The sequence below is a fragment of the Sarcophilus harrisii genome, chromosome 4 (genome assembly GCF_902635505.1).
Source record: "Sarcophilus harrisii chromosome 4, mSarHar1.11, whole genome shotgun sequence".
In the NCBI taxonomy this organism is placed as follows: domain Eukaryota; kingdom Metazoa; phylum Chordata; class Mammalia; order Dasyuromorphia; family Dasyuridae; genus Sarcophilus; species Sarcophilus harrisii.
The window spans coordinates 326,440,335-326,461,889 of NC_045429.1; the positions used below are offsets into that span (position 1 = coordinate 326,440,335).

The 21,555-nt window shown below is 39.0% G+C and overlaps 1 protein-coding gene across 1 annotated transcript in view; it reads right to left on the reverse strand.

Annotated features, from left to right (window-relative positions):
* Positions 1-21,555, reverse strand: part of CRHR1 (corticotropin releasing hormone receptor 1) — a 95,704-nt gene that overhangs the window by 19,000 nt on the left and 55,149 nt on the right. Inside the window, exons 3-4 of the mRNA XM_031965966.1 lie at positions 13,870-13,989; positions 5,760-5,845 (exon numbers count right to left, since the gene is read on the reverse strand). Of these exons, the coding sequence (XP_031821826.1) occupies positions 5,760-5,845; positions 13,870-13,989 (206 nt within the window). The remainder of the gene's footprint in view (positions 1-5,759; positions 5,846-13,869; positions 13,990-21,555) is intronic.

Below are 21,555 nucleotides of genomic sequence, written 5' to 3' on the forward strand. Positions count from 1 at the left end.
CCTTGTCTTCAATGGCCTGGAAAGCCATATGAGCAACAGAATTAACAGTTTACCTAAATCCTCTTTTTCTGATCAGTGTTAATAAGTGTTAATAAGGCCATATTTTCCTAGATGAGGCAATCTAGTCCTGTCTGGCCTGGGATTCCTCACTGACACATGTCAACTTCCTGATACTTGATGTTTTTTTTTTTCTCTTCCTTCCTTTATCCCTGTTTTCCTCCCTGCTTCCTTCTATTCCTCCCCTCCCCTAAGTCTCATCTCTCCACCCTCAGTATGTTTCTTGAGTTTTTCATTTCCCTACCTGTCTTTTATATCTTCAAGTCTATATGACTTGAGGATAGGTGAATAGGTAAATACTGGAATATGAACAAAAATTCTGGCCTTTGGTTGTCTTCCATAGCGTGCGTGTGTGTGTGTGTGTGTGTGTGTGTGTGTGTGAGAGAGAGAGAGAGAGAGAGAGAGAGAGAGAGAGAGAGAGAGAAAGGGGGGGGGGGGGGGGGGGAGGGGGGGGGGGGGGGGGGGGGGGAGAGAGAGAGAGGAAGAGAGAGAGAGAGGAGAGAGAGAGAGAGAGAGAGAGAGAGAGCGAGCGATGTGAAACAGGATTGGGATCCTGGAAAAGTGTGATTAAAGGGAACTACTACAAGGAGGGAGACTGCTACTATAGATAGGGATGTGGTGGCAGAGATAGGGATTGATGCAGGAGAAGGGGGGACAAGGAGCAGTGTTGATGTACTGAGTGCTGGATAGTTGCTGTCCACAGAGGAGAGGTACTGAATCAGAGAAGCTGGTGCCCTGGTGGTAAATGGGGGCTGGATGACTTCCAGCCTGAGGTCAATGTTTCCCGGTTTCCCTGTGTCTTCACAAGTCCCATTTCACAAGAACTTTTCTGTGAATCCATTATCTGAAATGCCCCAGGGGTACTGACACTTAATTAGGCTTAGCCAAGGTGATCTAGAAGCTGGAGAAACCTATCAGCTCAATTAATTGGTTACTTTTCCTCTCAGCTCCTGGAGAGGGCTAGGGGTGAAGATCTCAGCTGATGGGAGTGAGGGGCTAAAATAGAGGGAATTAGTGTAAGAGGATGGTTCTACTAATTAAATTAATTGATTATATTGAATGCTAAGCAACTGTGCAGGATGGTAGCGGCTGGCAGAGTAGATGTGGATGGCAGTCCTTTCATTGTTTATGATGGTAGGACTGGGCTGATTGGTCATTAGGGACTGATGCTCTTTTGGCCCCTGAATTTTAAGGAAAATATGGCAAAATTATAGAGGGTTCAATTAGAGGAAACCTTAGAGGCTAGTTCTTTGGACAGGAGCCCCCAACAATCTGAGAAACAGATTGGTCAGTCTTCCAGGTCAATTCACAGAATCACTGAGTTTTAGGACAGGAAGCTAATCTCATCTAACCCATTCATTTGATGGAAGACAGTGAAATTCAAAGAAAAGAAATCAGTCGACAAGCATTTATAAAGTGCTTATAATATGCCTATGTATTGCACTAAGTGCTGGGGATACAAAGAAAGGCAAAATATATAAAATAAAAATTAGTTTCTGCCCTCAGAGAGTTAATTGGAAAAATAACTCTCTCTCTCTCGATATATATATATATATATATATATATATATGATAGTTTTCATGTAAATGGAAGGTGATCTGCCCATGATCACATGGTAAGTGAGCAGCAGAGACAGGAAAAAATGTTTGGGTTTTTTGACTACATGATATCATCTCTTTTCTGTAAAACCTACTGCACTTGCTCCTCCTTTTGTTTGCCAGCCCCACCTGCTCCCCAAGTCCTGGTTTATGGGCATTTACAGCATAGAGAAATGTAGTTAGAAGCCACCAATATATCACTGTCCTGTCAGATAGCTGTGTCAATGAGCTCGGGGAGAAAAAAAAGGGGGACAAAAATTATAGGTCTCTAATTTCATAGCTTTGGTGTTGTGGATTGTAAGCTCCTTGGGAATAAAGATTTTTTTTGTATCTGCATTGCCAGTGCCTAGTTCACAGTATGCATTTAATAAATGCTTATTGATTGATTGGTGGGAAGAACACTGAGCTGGAAGTCAGGAAAACATGTCCAGTTGTATCAAAACTCACAATCATTTTACTTCTTTGAATCTTGAGGCTTCAGATATTAAATGCTGGGGTTGAACTTAGAAACTAGTGTCAAAATCCAGCAATGCCACTGCTATGTCTATATCCCAAAGACATCCAAAATTTTTTTTAAAAGGGAAAAGAACTTATCTGTATGAAAATATTTATAGCAGTCCTTTTTGTGGTGGCTAAAAATTGGACACTGAAAGGATGCTCATCAATTGGATATTAGCATATGATTGCAATGGAATATTTGTGTGCTCTAAGAAATGATAAGCAGGATGATTTCATAAAAACCCAGAAAGACTTACATGAATTGATGCATAGTGAAGTGAACAGAATCATGAGAACATTGTACACAGTAATAGTTATATTGTTCGATGAAGAACTATGAATGATTGATCTATTCACAACAATCCAAATCCAAGACAATCCCAAAGGACTAATGATGAAGCATACTATCCATCTCCAGAGAAAGAACTGACATTATTTGAATATAGATTGAAGAATTCTATATTCGCTTTCTTTTTTAAAAATTTTTTTCCTTAGTCTTTTTTACATAATTACACATACATGATCTATATCTTATCGCTTACCTTCTCAGGGAGAGAGGAGGAGAAGGAAGAGAGGGATAAAATCTGGACCTCAAAACTTTAAGGAAAAATGTTAAAAGAATTTTTAAAAATTAATGTCAGACAGAGGTGTCAGACTCTCAGCTCACAGATCACATGTGGCCTCAACTCTCCTGAGTGTAGCCTGAACAAGATTAAGATGTAATTGGGAACAATTTAACAAAACATAAAATAGATAAACAGATATAGATTATAGTAACATGTAATTTTCCAAGTCTTTATGACAGATCCTTCTATAAAGCTTAGTGGGTACTGTTTCTATTTGAGTCCAACCCTCCTGGGTTGTATGGTCTTTAAGGTGGTCCTGTCCAGCTCAGAATCACTGTTGTTCAGTCATGTCTGACATCTTTGTGATACAATTTGGACTTTTCTTGGTAAAGACACTGGAATGGTTTGCCATTTCCTTTTCCAGCTCATTTTACAGATGAGGAAACTGAGGCAAACAGGATTAAGTGAATTACATAGGGTCACAGAGCTAATTAGTGTCTGAAGTTAGATTTGAACTCAAGAAGATGACTCTTCCTGATTCCCAACCTGGTGCTCTCTTTACTGCAGTGCCACCTAGCTGCTCTCCGTTTAGACAAGCAATGTTGAGGATTAGGTGAAAATGATATTTTCTCATGGAAGAAGATGCTATACTGAAAAGTTAAAAGATGAAGGATCATTTAGCCTGGAGAACAGATAGTTTAGGGGGCATATATTTCCGTTTTTAAGTTGGTGATGAACAACTGGTTTCTATGTCAACGAAAAAACCCCAAACAGGATGAAAGGAATTTAAATTAGAACAGAAGAGATTTTGCTTGACTATCACTAAGAACTCTTGGATAGCCAAGGGAACAAAACATTAAATAAAGGTGAAGGGGGGCACTCTGTCATCAGAGATCTTTTTTAAAATAGTATTTTATTTTTCCAAATACATGCAAAGATAGTTTTCAACTTTTACCTTGGCAAAATCTTGTATTCCAAATTTTTCTCCTCCCTCCTTCCCCCCTCTCCAAAATGGCAAGGTTAAACATGTACAATTTTTCTAAACATGTGCCCTTATATGTCATGCTGCACAAGAAAAATCCATCAGAAATCTTTAAGTAAACTAAATACAGAGATGACTATCTTAAAGGTTGGGGCAGAACATCTGCCTCTCTATTATTCCCTTCAGTTCCTTTCCTGGGTCCCTAGGATCCCTAGAGGGCAAGAATTGGGCCAAAATTCCTACTTTGTGATTTTGAATGCCCAATGCCACCCGTGTCCAAGAGCCAGTATTTTATTGTCTTTCTCTCCCCTCAGAAGAGTCATAATTATTTTTCATACCATAGCTTGTATATTTCTTCTATTTCCACATTCTAAGAAAAATTCCAACAACTGGTGTCATTCATCTCTCCTATTGATCCTTCTCTCTGTTCTAGTTCATCTTCTCTCTAGCTCCAGTCATCTTTCCCAGGAAGGGGTCTCTGTTCTCAATATGCCATTCCTGTCCAACCCTTGAGTCAAATAGAATCATGGAATGGCAGAACTACAATTTAGAGACCATTTCATTCAATCCTCTCCTTATATAGATGAAGAAATTTTGAATCTCAGAGAAGAGAAAGGACTTTTCTAAGATTATACAATCAAGAAGTGTTAGAAACAGGAATCAAACCTAAAAGTTCAATGTTTTTAGTACCTAGGGGGAGATTTTTCATTTGCATCTCTGCTAAAAGATGAAAATCACAAGATTTATGTGCTGATGAGTTAAAACCTGATGTACTTTTAACTATAAATTCTCATTTTCCTTTTGCCTCAATTCCAGTGAGCATAACTATTACCCATTTATTACAATATTTTAAAAAAGGTCCCAGGGTACAGGAGAATTCTAGATTTGGAATGCATGAGACCCAAATTCAGATTCTGCCACAGACATTTACTAGTGCTGTGACTCTGGAACTAACTAGTCACTTAGCATTGCTCAGCCTTCTCAGTATCCTTATCTACAAAAATAGGGAGAGGTAATAATATCCTTTCCTTAAAGTCATATTGTGAAAATCAAATAAGGTAATTTTTTTTACTTTTTTGCAAACTATGATAGCTATAATTTTATAATACATGTAAATAGTTTATAATATATTTTAATAAATTTATATTTTAAATAAGTTCACAATATATTTTAAATACATTTATAATATGATATATTTTAATAAAATCTTTTAAATGAATGTATAATATTTATAATTAAAATTTTTTAAAATATTTTTATAATGTGGAGGTTCCTAAAAAGTCTTACTGCAGTTTTAGATTATTAAAATTTACAAAAAAATGCACTATGACTTTTGGGACACCCTGCACATGCAATTATTTTTTGTCATTTAATTTCTCCACCTCAGTTTCCCCATTTTTAAACTGAGACCATATAATCTACAGTATTTACTTCACATGAATATTGGAAGGATTAAGGATCCTATCTTGGGATCAAAGAATTTAGTCTAGAAGGAACCTCTGAAACCAACTCTTTCATTTTACTTGGGAGGAGAATGAGGTCCATAGAGACTAGGTAACTTGCTCAAGATCATATAGGTAATAAATAAGAGAGCCAAAACTCAAACCCAAGTCTTCTGACTCTAACTCCCATTGTTCCTTCTACTGTTACTCTTTTGTTATATACTGTTACTATTACTGTCTACAATTACTGTTGTAATTGTCACTGTTGAATTCCCACTTGGGGTTTTCTTGGCAAAGACGCTGAATTGGTTTGCCATTTTCTTTTTTAGCTCATTTTGTAGATGGGGATACTGAGATACACAGGATTAAATGACTTGTCCAGGTCACACAGCTAGGAAGTGTCTGAGGCTGGTTTTGAACTCATGAAGAAAAGAGCACTCTGTGCACTATGTTATCACCTAGCTAGCTCCTTTTTTGATTAACTTTGTTTTCCACACTCTCTCTTTTTCCAATCCCCTTTGAACCACTTCCCTTCCTACTTTCCCCCAGTCTTCCCCGACTCAGCTCTAGTCCAGGGTGCATCTTCCAGGGAATAACTGATTGAAATAAATTATACCTCCTCATTAAGGATTTCTTGGCACTGGGAATAGTTGACTCGAACTGCCCAGCTCCCATTTGCAAGACACTCTCGATAGCCATTGTCTGGAAAAGAGAAAAAGAGATGAAGGGATGATTCACAGGGGATGTTTGGGAAGAAGTCCATCCCTTATGGTTAACCTGCAGAGAATGAACTGATCAGGAACCCACAAAGGTGAGGAATCATCTGCCATGGGAGACTCTTATAAGACCTTGCTTTCCTGAGGGCAGTTCTGGATAGGACATGGTAGGGGCAGAACAGTTACTGCCATGAATCTTTCTGCCCACCAACTACCCACCAGACCAATCACACAGAGGGCATTTATGCAAGTCTGAAAGATTAAAGCTTTACTTCTCTGCAAGGTGTGAGACACAGGATTCAACTGGATCAAGTCTTCTCATGTGATTTCTTTAGAGCTTCTCACATGATGATAATATAGAAGGACAGAAACAGGGCCTGTAATAGTATAGGAAAACTCCAAGGTAAGGAACCTCCCTCTAGATCAGGAGTGGGGAACATTAGGCTCAGGGACCATACAAGACTTCAAACTCATTTGCATAATCATCCACAGGCAATGATGCTAGTCCAACAGCCTCCCACTGATTGACTTTTAAAAGTTGAAAATTTTGTATGACCCCCCCAAATGATGTTATAAATATCCAAATGATCCTTGGCAGAAAAAAGGCTCCCTATCCCTGCTTTAGATAAAAGTATTTTTGAATTGTTTCAGTCCTGTTCTACTTTTTGTGAGCCTATTTGAAGTTTTCTTGCCAAAAATACTGGAGGTTTGCCATTTCCTTCTACAATTCATTTTATAGATGAGGAAACTGAAGCAGACAGGGTTAAGTAACTTGTCCAGGGTCACACCACTAGTAAGTGTCTGAGGCCAGATTTGAACTTAGGAAGATGAGTTTTGTTGATCCAAACCCAGTGCTCTATTCATTATGACACTTAACTAATCATCAAAAACTCCTCAAAACCTGGAGGATAAGGAAAGCAGAAATGAGTACTCCTTAGCACAACCTCACACTACCCCCTTACTTTTGAGAAGGAATTGTTAGTTTGATTTCCCTTCTGTTGAGCCCTCCCCACTCCCACTTGCCTCCCTGACCCTCTCCCCAGATAGCACCAATCAACCTCCTTTGTCTGAGATTCCCAGGCCCCATCCTTAAGCACAGGAGCCAGAGGAACCCCAGCAAGAAAAGAGAGGGAAGCTGGAAGTCTTTTTTTTGTCCTCCTTCTCCTCCCTTCTTCCTTCTCCTCCTCTTATTCCTCCTCCTTTTCCTTCTTTTCCTCCTCATCCTTATCTTCTTCCTCCTCCTTTTCTTCCTTCTTTTCTCAGTGTTGCTCCAGTCCCTGCTGACATTTATTCTGGATGAATTAGCAGCATTAACAGCTTAAGGAAGAAGGCTTCAGTGAGCTTCTCTTTCACAGGTCTGACTCGGGGTAGAGAAGAGTCATCATCTTCCCTGCCTTGCTTATAAATTTCCAGTGTCCATCTCTGGCCTGTCAGATCACACCTCCACCCCAGGAAGTCAAGGGAAAGAGGATTTGGTGGGGGAGATTAGGAGACTGAATATTTCTGCAAACCCAGCATGGACTGCTGGCCTTGGGATCAGGAAACCTGGTTTCCAATCTGGACTCTCCTATGGAAATTTAGGCGCCTCTCTTGACTATTGATGGCTTATTTCCTTAACAGGAAAATTATTAGTGATTAATAATATCTTCACCTATGTAACAAAATTGTTGTGTGGATCAAATCAGAAGGGAAATTCAAAATTCTTTTAAGTTATCTGTGATTCTGAAATCTTAGTAAAGGGACATATTAGTATGGAAGCAAGAACATTGTATTTGGAGCCTAAGATTCAATTTGGGACACTGGATCAGTTACTTGCTCGCTATGTGATACCAGGATAGTAATTTAGCCTTTGTCAGTCTTAGCTTTCTCATCTGTGGAATAGGGATACATGTAATTCTTGCTTTACAGAGTTGTACAAAGTTCAGATGGATGTGAAAATAAGCTGGAATCTTAAGGCAATATCTAGGGTATTTCAAAAGTCTCAGTGTAGTTTTAAGCTTTAAGTTTCTTTAAACTCTTCAGCTTTAAGAGCTTAAAACTGCACTAAGCCTTTTGAGCCAACCTGCACATGGATGCCACTGTTATTACTTTAAAGGCACAGAATATAATGCATGAGAGGCCAGCCTTGGAATCAGAGGGACCTGGGTGATTCTGACAGCTGTCATCTGTGATGGCTAGAAGTATGGATGAAATATCCACTTATATGGGTGGAGAGAGTTTCTACCTAGTGAGCTCCCCACATGGATGATAGTGAAAGTCTGGAAAAAATATTAGGATTTGACTTTATGTGGGCAGTCCTTTTCTCCTCTAAAGTGAAGACTTAAGAGAGTCCTTTTCAGTTTCAGTTTTATTTTTTCCCTCAAATCAAAAAGCAGCCTTGCAGAAATAAGCAAGGCTTTTTCCAGAGCTAGGTGGTTTGAGGCTGGGCTCTAAGTCCTCCATGACAAGGCAACCCCTGAGGCATTCTGTAGGGCAGAGCACTCATTCTTTAGGAGATGGGATGGGGGTGAAGTGGGGTGATAAAGCTTCTGGAGTAGGCCAGGTCTCTGTCACCTGGAACTTAGGGGTACCGGGTCCTACCCCAACTACTAAAGAGCCACAGATGATGTATCAATAATTAACTCTAAGTGGGGATATCTTTCGGCCTGTCATATTTCCTTCCTGGCCCCCCTCATCCTACTCTCTCCAAAAGGTCTGCTGCAACAACCTCCATAAGGAAGTCAGAGGAAATGAATTTTAATGTTATTTTCTAGTTCCATCAGCAACAGGCCAGGCCCTTGGGCACCACAGAGACTGGCAGCCTTGGCTCCATTCACTCCCCAAGGAGATTTGCCTCTAATTGTTAAATCAGGGGGTAGTGACCCAGAGGAATAAGGGCAGAGGAACTGGGTTTTCTGACAGGCCAGTGCAGTCAGGAGTCCAGCCTGGGAAATCTAAGCTTGTATTTGGGGAGGGCCATCTCCTCTGCCCTCTCCCCCATCCAGGGAAGCTGAGACCAGTGAAATTCTTCCCATTAGCTCTGCAGATAGGACCTGTGGCTTTCAAAAAGGCCTGCCAACCACCCTGAGCCCTGTGGGATGGAAGGTGAAAGAAAGCAATACAAATGATCCTTGAATTCAACCCCAAAAAGAAAATGACCTCCTCCTTCTTAATCAATGGCCCCTACCGGGCTCAAACTGTCTCTCTCTAGGAGTCATGGGAAACTGATATTTTTGGAAACCCTTCCCAAAACTTAGAAGAGCCAACTGATGCCAAGGGGAAGAATGAACACAGTAAAGATACCCAGAGGTCCTCACTTAGTAATGAGTTAATTACTGCTTCATTATGAGAAGTGACTCTGAATTCCAGGATATTGTTAACAGTGGGGCCATGATCCTAATCACTTAGCGGCTTTTTTAAGGAGGGTGGGAAATTAGAAGGTCATTTCCCAGCCTTCCTTTAAGGCTATATTAATCTATGTAGTCTATTAGTAGTAGTCCCTGGAAGACCCTTCTGCTTCATTTCAGAATTCTGATCATTTCTCAGGGCTCAGTTCAAAGTCTTTCCTCTCTTATCCTCCACTGCCATGGGCTCTTCAATATTCTTTCAGGTGTATATTCTTTCTTACCATCATTAACTCACATTTCTTTAGTGATTTTAAAGATTTGCTTCAGGAAATCCAGCTTCCTCACTGGAACACAGTGAAGTAAGGAGAGCTAAGTATTATTAGACTCTCTGGAACATGAAGCTTAAAACTAGAAGATCCAACTAGATTCTAGACCAGAATGATCTTCATTTTTCATTTTCCAGAATGGGGAGCAGACTTACCCAATGCCATAATGTTAGCACCAGAGTCAATATTAGAATTTAGGTCCTAACATTCAAAATTGAACACTCTAATTCATTATGTTGCTTCTCCATCCCATCCTTCCCATTACAGTGCTTTATAAAGAACAAGTACTCAATAAATTTTAATTGACTGCCAGACAATCCTCCCAAATGTCTTTAGGATCCTAACTCTAGAGCCACTATAGCAATAATATTACTTTACAGATGAGAAAACCAAGATTCAACTAACTTATGTGACTTCCCTACAGTCACACACACAGGTAATTCAGAATTAGTGGCTGGATTTGAATCCAAGTTCTCTGAATCCAAGAGTCAGAGTTCTTCCTACAGTACCACATCTGATATTCTTTCCTTCTTTCCTTTCTACTTTCTATAGAGGGTTAATTGTTAAAGGCTTAAGAATCAAAAGGCATTCTGATTTTTCTTGTGCAGCAGTATAAATGTGGAAGAATTGCACATGTTTAACCTATATCCCCTGTCTAGGGGATGAGGTGGGGAAAGGAAGGGAGAAAAAAATTGGAACACAAGGTTTTGCAAGGATGAATGTTGAAATGTATTTTGTAAAATACAAAAACCCCTATTATTATTTTTAAAAAGAAGAATCAAGAGCAGATAGCTGTCATAATGGATAAAATACTTAGCTTTGAAGTTCAGAAGACCTGAGTTCAAATGTGACCTCAGATACTTACTAGTTGTGTGATCCTGGATAAGTCACTTAACCCTAATTGACTCAAAAAAAAAAATCAAGAGACCAAAATATGGTATATAATATGATTTCCTCAGCTCTGAAATGGTTTCTTCATCCCTCCAAAATGGGAATAATACTATTTGTACTGCTTGCTTTACAGGGCTGTGAGGAGAATGCTTTGTCAGTCTGAAAGCACCAATAGAAATGTGTGTTATTGTGTCATCCCAGGAACACCTTGCTAAGTTGTAGATGAGAAGTACAGAAGTCTAATTAGAGAAGCCAAAAAGCTATTGGAAGAAACAGTCCCATCCCTTATCCCCCCAGCTAAAACACAATAGAAATTCCAAGCAAATCCATGACAATGTCACTGACTTCTTATGAAGCCTTCTGACATCTTCCCTGTAGCTCTGTTTTCCTTATTCTTCTTGAAAATTTTATTTATAATTATAGCTTTTTATTTTTCAAAATACATCCAAAGATAGTTTTCCTCCTCTTGTTTTAAACCTACCTGATTATTAATACCAACAGAGCTTCTATTTACACAGCATTTTATAGGTTATAACCCACCTCCAAAGGTGGGTTATTTTATCTTATTTGAATCTCCCAATGACTATTAGAATGCAGTAGGGTTATCCCCAGGTTATGCAAGAAAAAAAGAAGGCTCAGTAAGCCTCTCTGTGGCTCTTTGGGGTTTCCTTTCTTGGACATGAGCTGTACTGCTAGTTGGTGTAGTGGATAGAGCGCCAGCTCTCAAGGCAGGAGAATTTAAGTTCGAATCCAGCCTCTGACACTTACTAACTTACTAGCTGGGCAAGCCAATTTACTCCATTGGCCTCAGTTTTCCCATCTGTAGGATGGGGGTAATTACATCAACTTCCAGCATTGTTGTGAGGATCAAATGAAATAATGATATAAAGCACTCAGGACAGTGCCTGACACGTAGTAAAAATCACATAAATGTTAACTATTGGTATTATTGTTGTTCACTCATTCAGTTGTGTCTGATTCTACCTGACAGCATCCAAGGGGTTTTCTTGGCAAAGATAAACAAACAAATAAATAAATAATGAAGTATTATAACCCAAATTTAAATCCAGCCCCTGACATTTACTAGCTGTATAATGATACTGAGCAGGTCATTTAAGTGCTGCCTCAGTGTCCTCATTTGTACCTACCAAGGTTATTGTAGGGGTTAAATGAGAAAATAATTGTAAATCACTCAGCATAGTGCTTTGCACATAGTAGGTACAACATAAACATTAATTATGATAATGATGTAACCACCAGTTTCAATCCCACAATTAAAATGGCTATGTAAAGGTCACCGAAAAGTGATTTTTGAATCTTGTTTGAAACTCCAGAATCGGTAAGCCTGCCCATTTTATACCTAAAACATTAAAAAAAAAACTGGTAAGCAGTTAGAGAAGAGTAACAAAGGGTAGATAGAGGAGAATAATCCAAATGATAAAGGGCGTTGGGGTCAAGACATATGAGGATTGGTTCCAGGGGATATTCATTCTGGGAAAGAGGAGGCTTAGCAGGAGCATGATAGCTGCCTTCAATTATTTGAAGAGCTGTCACATGGGACAGGGATTAGATTCATTCTGTTAGGCTCCCAAAGGCAAATTAGGAGAAATGGCAGGAAGTCAAATAGAGACCAACTGAATCCTGCCATAAGGAATAATTGCTGAATAATTGTTTATTGCTGTTGTTCATTTTCAGTCCTATCTACCTCTTTGTGACCCCATTTGGCAGAAACTGCCATTTTCTTCTCTAAGTCATTTGAGGAATGAAGAAGCTAAGGTAAACAGAGTCAAGGCATTTGCCCAGGTTCACAGAGCTAGAAAGTGTCTGAAGGGAGATTTGAACTCAAGAAAATCAGTCTTCCTGACTTCAAACCTGACCCTCTACCCAGGGACTTAATAGGAATCGCCTGCCTTTGGAGGAAATGGGTTCTTTTCCACTTCAGACAGAGGCTGGGTGAACTTTTCCCAGATATATTGGACAGAGTTTGATTACTTTAGAATATATTGGGCTAAATGATCTTTGATCATTCTTCCAACTGTGGCATTTTAGGATTTCATGACTTGTCTAGAGTTACATGGCTATTAAGTAGAACTGAAACATGAACTCAGGGTCTTAATTCGATGTGAAGCACAAAAGTCTCCAATTTCTCCCTAGACTGAGAGTTCTTAATTTGGGGTACAAGATCTTGTGATATAAAAAATTCATCATTGTATTTCAAAATAATTGGCTTCTTTGGAAATAGTAGGCATTCTATTTTATACATTATTCTAAGAAGGGTCTATAGGCTCCCCCAGAAGCCTGCCAAAAGTGTTCACATCACAAAAGAGGTCCATGCAATGAATCTAGATCCTACATACAATAGCTTATGGGAGAGCTGTGTACTTTACCATCACCTCAACTAAAAGAGGGGCTGAGGAGGCCCTGTCAGAATTCATGTGCTTAGACTAAGATTCCCTTCCCATGGCAGAGAGGCAACCTGATACACAGAACCCCAGTTCTGTCCTTCATGTGGCCCCTATTCTGCTGCCCTGGAAATACTGCTATATAGATAGGCAAGGACTGTGCAACACAGAGATACAAGCAAATTAGTTCTGAGAGAAACAGGTGGCAGAACAATACACCAACAAGTCCAGCAAGGAGCTGTAAAGCTCCTAGGCATTCGGCCAGAGAGGAGAAAGGCAGGGGCCTCCAGCATCAGGTGTCAGAAATGGCCCTGTGCCAATCCACCCCTTCTTCTTCACCAATAGATGGAAAATAATAACAACTGACATTAATAAAGGACTTGGGGATTTACAAAGTGCCTTCCTCACAAGGACCCTCTAAGATAAGGTACTGGCTGTTAGTATTATTATTTTCACTTTACAGCTAAGAAAACTAAATTCTAGAAGTTAAATGAATTACCCATAATCAGAGGGTAATAGGTCTTTTGGAGGAAATCTAGTCCAAAACCTTCATTTTTATAGATGAGGAAACTGAGGTCAAGATAAATTAAGTGGCTTATTCTAGGTCACAGGAACATTAAGAACAACGAGTTGAATTTAAACTCAGGTTCTCTGCCGCCCAAGCCAGTTCTCATTCTATTATACTATGATACCTTCCAACTATCGGGATTATTTCTTTCTTGTTCCCCTACTTCCTTTTTCCCTCCCCTCCCCTCGTTAATGTACAGACTGTTAGATTTCAGAGGCAGGAGATCAAAAGGTCACATGGATTGTAAGGTATAAAACTGGAATTTGAATTCAGGTTTTCTGACTAATACTTATCAAACTCAGGTATTCTAACTATAAATCCACTTGACTTTCCATTAGCTTTTAGAATGCAACATGGTTCCCGATATGGCCCTAAGATTCTAGGGTAGATTTTTCAGCATAGTATATTATCTGGGTCTCTACTTTTTACTGTCCCACCCTCCTTTTTCACCCTCCTCTATCTCCCTACTACGTCATTTCCCCAAAGCAAGACCTTACTTGTTGTGTTATAACGAACTCCATAGAAGTAGGCAGGACACGGTCGTACCACGATCTGACCAGCTGCACTCCGAGGCCAGCAGGTCCCAATGAGGTCAATGGATGAGTTGCACTGGAGTCCTGGAGGAACAAGGGGAGAGAGGGAGGAATGGAGAAAAAGGGAGGAAAGGAAGGAGGAAGGGAAGGAGGGAGAAAAAGGGAAGGAAGGAGAAAGAGGGAGGGAGGGAGAGACAAAGAAGGAGACACAAGGAAGGAGGGAGGGAGGAAAGGAGAGGAAAAGGAAGAGGAAGATGGGTCACGGAAAGGGAGGGGAGAAGGAGGGAGAGGGGAAAAGGGAGATGGGGAGAGGGAGAGGGAAAGGGAGGGAGAAGGAGGAAGAGGGGAAAAGGAAGATGGAGAGGGGGAGAGAGAGAGGGAGAGGAGAACAGGGAGAAGAGGGAGAGGGAGGGGAAAAGGTTGGAAAGGGATAAGGGAGAGGAAAAAGGGAGAGGGAGAGAGAAGAGATGAGATGCATCCTAGTTTTCCCCTCATCCTATTCCAAAATCACCAATGATACCTTTTACACGATCCTCATCCTGCCCTTCCATCCCAACACTCTCCTCCTCACCAACCAGGAAACATCCTAAAACAAAACATTAAGGTGGAAAAAAACAAATCTTATCCAGAGGATGAAAGAATTGTTATCTGCCTTGAGTAAGGAGGCCGAGTAGAATAGATTTGGGAATTTATGAATGTGTATGTGAGCAAAAGCAAGAGTACACTGTACATATTAAAAACAATACTGTAAAACGATCAACTATGAACGACTTAAATATTCTTGGCAATACAATGATCCAAGACAATTCCAAAGGATTCATGATGAAAAATGCTATCCACCTGCAAAGAAAACTGATGGAGTCTGAATGCAGATTAAAACATACTATTATCACTTCATTTTTTCATGGTTTATTTCTTTTGGTCTTTTTCCTCTTTCATAACATGACTAGTATGGAAATATGTTTTATGTGATTGTACATATATAACCTATATCAAATTGCTTACCATCTTAGGGAGAAAGGAGGAAAGAGAGGAAAATTATTTGAAGCTCAAAATTTTTTATAAGGAATGTTAAAATTTGTCTTCACATATAACCGGAAAAAAATAAAATATTATTTTTTTAAAAAGAAAAAAAGTATGTGTGTGTTTGAGGAAGGCATTATGCACTCAAAGGAGAGACTTATATGCCAGATACAGAATATAAATTTGACATGAGTGGCTATAGGGAGTTATTTGTGCTCTTGAGCAGGGGAGAAACAAGGAAACTGGGGTGTTAAAAAAAAAAGAGAATCATTAAAGTTGTTAATATTTTTTGCTGTCATTTTTGAGGAAGGTTGAACATTCACCCAGGCAGCAAGCTCTATAGCTTGAGGCCAAATTCCCCATCCCCCAAATTTGTAGCTGGTGACTTGGATTCAGTAATATATTGGTGAGATTTGTGCTCCTTATGCAAGTCCAGATCCTCTTGGCTTCTGGCCCAAATTTACATAACTACATCAGGGAGATAACAGCTCTGTCTCTGCCAATGCACATATCCACATAAAAATTACTAAATTTTCAATTAGGCAATAATGGAATTTATCTAATAACTGGGTCATCTTCAGGGAGCATTGTACTAAACAACACAGACATGTCATCTAGAAAATAATAATAGCTCACATTTCTTCAACACTCAAAGGACTCAACGAGAAATAGTAGAGTACTATTTTGCCTATTTTATAGATGAGAATGGAAGTTGAGCACCAACTAAAGGGTGATGGAGAGGCACATGATGGTCAGGAAGAGCTCACAAAAAATCCCAATAATAAATAATAAATGAAAAAGCATGTTATCTGAGAAGAAGAAAGTGGGAGTGTCTTGTATGTGTTGAGAATAAGTAACGGCCGGTGGGAAGCCAATATATTCCCCTGATATCTTTAAGATATCAAGAAGACTTGAGGAAGGCCTCCAGGATATTGGGTAGACATTATATGGTCTTTGTTTAGTAATTTTCAATCCAAGATACTGGAGTGGTTTGCCATTTTCTTTTCCAGTTCACTTCCACAAATGAGGATATCAAGGCAAAGAGTGACTTGCTTAGGGTCACACAGTTAATGTTTAAAGTCAGATTTAAATTCAGTTTTTCCTGATTACAGACCCAGCACTTTATCCACTGTACCAATTGGCTGATCTTATGGGAAATCAAAGATCAATCATAAAGAATGCAATATGATATTATTATTATTCTATAAGAAATAATGAACAGGCTGATTTCAAAATATCCTGGAAAGACTTATAAGAACTGATGCTAAGTGAAGTGTTCAGAACCAGAAAATACTGTACAGAGTAAAGCAAAATATATGATAAAATATGATGGACTTGACTCTTTTCAACAATAAGGTGATTCAAGACAAATGATTGTGTGATTTGTGATAGAAAGTGTCATCTACATCCAAAGAAAGAACTAGGGAGACTATGGAACTTGAATGTGGATAAAAACATACTCTTTTCACCTTTTGTTGTTGTTGTTTGTTTGTATTTTTAAAATTTCTCATGTTTTTCCCTTTTGGTCTGATTTTTCTTGCACAGCATGACCAATATGGAAATATGTTTAGAAGAATTGTACATGTCTAACCTATACTGGATTGCTTGCTGTCTTGGGAAAGGGATAGGAAGGAAAGAAGGAGAAAAATCTGAAACACAAGCTTTTGCAAAGGTAATTGTTGAAAACTATCTTTGCATGTATTTGGAAAAATAAAATCTATTAATAAAATATAATATTTTTTAAAGAATGCATTATGGTTGGGAATAGTTACATAAGTGAGGTCATAGATGCATAAGAGGATAAATGATGAGAAGTAATATGACTTTGCTAAAGTCATTAAGTTAGTAACTGGTGTAGTTGGGACTTTAATGTTGGTCTTTTTAAAGAGGGATTGTCCTTTGACTATCACTCTAGGTAGGGGAGTTGGGAATGGAATTCCAGTGAGAGGCTGGAGATGAGCCAACAGCTTGATTCCCCATTATGGGATTGACCCAGACACAGCTACACTATTTGAACCTGCCTAACTATATGACCCCACCTGCCTAAGATACAAACACCATTCCAGTCAAGCACTAGAGTTTATTTAGTAATGGTCAGTTGCTAGCACTCAGAAATAGGCACAGAGACAGATTAACACATATGGAGGAGTCAGGAGTAAAAGGAGAAAGCAGCTACTTCAGTGTTAAATGACCAGTTCTTGCTCTTGGGCTTCTGTTCAAGGTTGAATCTCCATCATTTCCCCTAAATTAGCCATTCCCAACCGGGATCACTTGGGAACCATCACTGGTTTATATTGGCATCCTTTCTGGGCTGGGCTCAGGATAGCTCTGAGCAACACTTGTACCACATTCATTTTTATTCTCTAATCAAAGCTATTCATAGGACACAAAAAGGTAAAGGCTGCAGGGGGACAGTCCTCTGAGCCAAATGGCAGAACATTATAATATCATTTGTTGGCTTATTGAGATCAGTACATCAGGCCCTTGCAAAAGTGAGATTCCCATCCTTTCCAATGATCGGGCTAGGAGAGGCCATTCTCCTCAGCTCTCTCCTGCCCCTTAGAGACAGTATCTGCCTTGGATAGGGGCAGGCTAAAGTTGCCTTACCAATAGTAGCACCAAACCAATGCTATTAATGATTATGTATATTGGAAAGAGCCCTGGAAGTGAAATGAAAAAGGCTTCAGCTCAAATCTTAGTTCTGATGTTTACTGACTATGGAACTAAAGCAAATCATTTTATTTCTCTGAGACCCTGTTACTTTCACTATGAAGTGAAGATAATAACATGAACTGCCTACATCACAGAGTTGTTGTAAGGACCAAAGAAGATAATACAGAAGATTGATCATGGCAGGATAGAGATTGATAATGACAGATATAGTTTCCTTGGATGTATTATAGATAGGTAGATAGATAGATAGAAAGATAGGAGCCAGACAGACATAGAAAAGACTAAATGGATATATAATACCAGCTTCAACAGCCTTTCCAACAGAGACTATGGATATAGTTACTGTGTCTTTAAAGGGGAATATACCCCAAAGAGATCAAAGAAAGAGGAAAAGGGTCCATATGTAAAATAATATTTATAGCAGTTCTTTTTAAGATAGTAAAGAATTGGAAACTGAGGAGATACCTACCAATTAGGGAATGGCTAACAAATTATAGTACATGAATGTAATAGAATACTATTGTGCTAGAAGAAATTATGAAGAGAATGATTTCATTGGCAAGAGTTTTTTGAACTGATGCAAAATGAAATGAGCAGAACCAGAACAATTTATACAATAACAGCAATGTTATCAAGATAATAAACATTAAAAGACATCTTTTTGATCAACCCAATGACCAATGAAAATTGACTCATGATGAAACATCTTGGATAGAGATGTAATGGACTCAGAATGCAGATTGAAGCATATTTTTCTTTATTCCTCACTTTTCCTTCTTTCCTTCCTTCCCTCTTTCCTTCCTATTTCTTCTTTCCTTCCTATTTCTCTTCCTTTCTTCCTCTCTTTTCCTCCTTCTTTCCTTCCTTCCTTCTTTCCTTCCTTCCTTCCTTCCTTCCTTCCTTCCTTCCTTCCTTCCTGCCTGCCTTATTTTGCTGGACCTATTTGTACTGAGTTTGGGGGAGTTTGCTTTCTCAATGAGTGTGGGAGAGAGAGAATTTGGGACGAAAATAAGATAAAATTGAATTTTTAATAAAGTTAGTGCCCACTCTTCCACCCACAGAGTACAGACTCTGTATATATTTGTAGGAGAGTACACCTCCAGTTTTGAGGAAAATGCTTTGTAATTATTGTTATTGTGATACCATTTGAGTTGCTATAGACAAAAAGGTTTTGATTTTGTGAGGCTCAATTTGATTATTGTCATAGAGAATTAACTGTGATAGTTGGAGAGAAACTGAGTGGAATAGAAAGAACTAAGAGAACTTCTTTCTTGAGAGAACTGTTTTAATTCTTGTGAGGAAATACAATGGAGAGAATTCTTGAGAAGAGACTTCATTGGCATTTTTAGAGAACTAAATTGTAGGTCTGTGTTTCCAGGACTGAAAAGTCAGTGGTGATAATGGCTAGAAATGACTCTGGCTGTGACCTTTCTTAGAATTGATACATTGTAAATAATTATTTGTAAAATAATTTTTACTGTTTGTTGCACTGTTTATAAATTATATCACCGGTAACCTTAATGATTACTGAACACTAGGTAATTAGTGTGGATGATATATAGGGATGAATAAAAGTTTATTGGAAAGAGGTCTCTCTCGTTTATTTAATAAATAATGTTTAATAGTCTGGAGAGGGATCCAGATCTCCTTGGTTAATGAAAAATAACTTTCAAGTTTTAGGAATTTATAAGGAAATGTAAGGGTATACTGCTTGATATTTTTTGAACCCAAGGTGAAAATGAATAAGGAAAATGTGTCAGCAAATAGGCTGGAAGAGAACAGTTGGAACTGATTATTTAGTGTACTGGGATTTTGGAAATAGCTAAACTTGTGATACTGCCTGAAGCTAACTTTGATGATGGAAACTTTAGGACAGGTAGGAGTGAAGGTAACACCATAGAACATCAGCAAGGTACATATTTGGAGGGGGGCAGGGGAAGTCTATTAGTACTCCTAGAGCTCATATGTGCACTACCTTACCCTCTCATCTATGCAGTAGATCAAGCTTGCATAGAACAGAAAAAGCATAACCTCGGAGCTAAGAATATAAGAGATCATGAGAAACTATCAGCTAAAGTCACAGCAGACAAGTATCTCTCTAGTCTCTCTCTATAGGTTTCTTTATAAAAGCGCCACAACTTCTCTTAGTTGCCTGAGCATTCTAAACTATAAGATGTTTTTCTTTATGTCTGACTGCATTTATTCTGCTTTAACCTTAAGTCAATGTTTTTTTATATATTCACTGTGGACGTGGAGAACAATTTCTCACGATCTTCTCATAAAAACCAAATGCTAACTTGAAGACATTAAGTAAGTCATTCTGGAGACTTTTTGTCTCCATATTAGCCAGTCTTCTGTCTCAGTCTGACCTCTGGATACCATCAACCTCAGATATCACCAAATCCCCATCTGGGGAAGCCAAAAAGCAAATCAGGAAAATCACCAATAGCAATCAAAGCCAGGGCTGTATAATAAGCAGGGTTGGATGGGTTGATTAATTTGCCTCACTGGTTCTCTGCCTCTTTGGTGAGAGGACACCAGAAAACCTCTGGATATCTTGCACTAGACCAAGAGCCAACTGTAGATTGGACACATACACACAACTAGTCCAGGGTGCAGGGACACTCTGTGTGTGTGTATGTGTGTAATAATCAATATTTGCCTGTCTTGAGGAAAGAAATGAATTATAGGCAGATACCTGGCTGATTGGGCTCCGACCCTAATCACAGGATCATTGGATCACAGACAGGTGAAGATAGAAGGGACTTTAGAGAGCATCTAAGTAATCCAATTTTATAGAAATCCAATAATCCTTCTTTTGTACCTAATATCTAGATTCCTTTTCTTGTTTTGATGCTTTTTTTCCTGGCTCTTCCCTGGTTTCTCCACAAAGGTCATTCACTTTTGTTCCCTTCCTACCCATTGCAGACTTGCAAGAAATATGGAGGTGACAGAGGGAAATGAGATGCCAACATTGTTTTTTTGACCTTTACATTCAGATTCTAGAAAATCCTTTAGGGAATGTCTGAATGAAAGATTGGAGGGTGAGAGGGATGGAGGGATGAATGCTAAGTAGAGTCAATGAATAGAAAATCCATCCTCCCCACCCCCATCTGATATTGTCCACCGACAATGCAGCAGGTCACAGGAATGGGCAATCAGAATCTTGTATCTCTAAGAGGGGATTGGGCAGCGGGGGTTTGTACTCCTTAGCATAAGTCCATGTTGGATGAGAGGTAATGATGTATGACCTTGGCCATGCCACTTCTTGTTAGACCTCAACTTCTTTTTCTGTAAAATTAAAAGGCTGGTCTAGGTCACCTCAAAGGTCCTTTTTAGTTTTCAAGTGTGTGTGTATGGAACATATAAAGAGAGATATTTATTGAGGAAAGGTGGATGAAGCCAGAAAGGGAACGAATATGATGTATGTGATCAGAGAAAAGAGGATACAAATTAGGAGAGGCAACTTGGATTAGCTATGGGAATTCCTTTTTATTCTATTTTTAAAATAATGATAGCTTTTTATTTTTCAAAACACATGCAAAGTTAGTTTTCAGCTTTCATCCTTACAAAACCTTTTGTTCCAATTTTTTTCTTGAGAATTCTTTTTGAATGTAAAGAAATATAGGAGTAGTGGTTCAATAAGAAAAGGGAAAATGGAGGAGAGAGAGAAAACTGTGGAAGAAGGGGAAAATGGAGGTAGCAGGGCACAGGGACAAAATGTATCGGTAAGCAACATTTTGGATGACATTGTCATGAAGTACAGGAAGTTGAAATCTACCTCTGTTGTGCAGGACTTCTGATCATCTTCCCATTGCTGCCCCTCCTCTCATTTGTTCAAACCCTACCTTTCAAACATCCTCAGACACAGCTCCTGGCTAACTCAGCACCTTTCATTAGTAAGGGTTCTCTTTAATGAGTCCTCTGGGCAGACTACTGCAGCGGCTTGCAGCT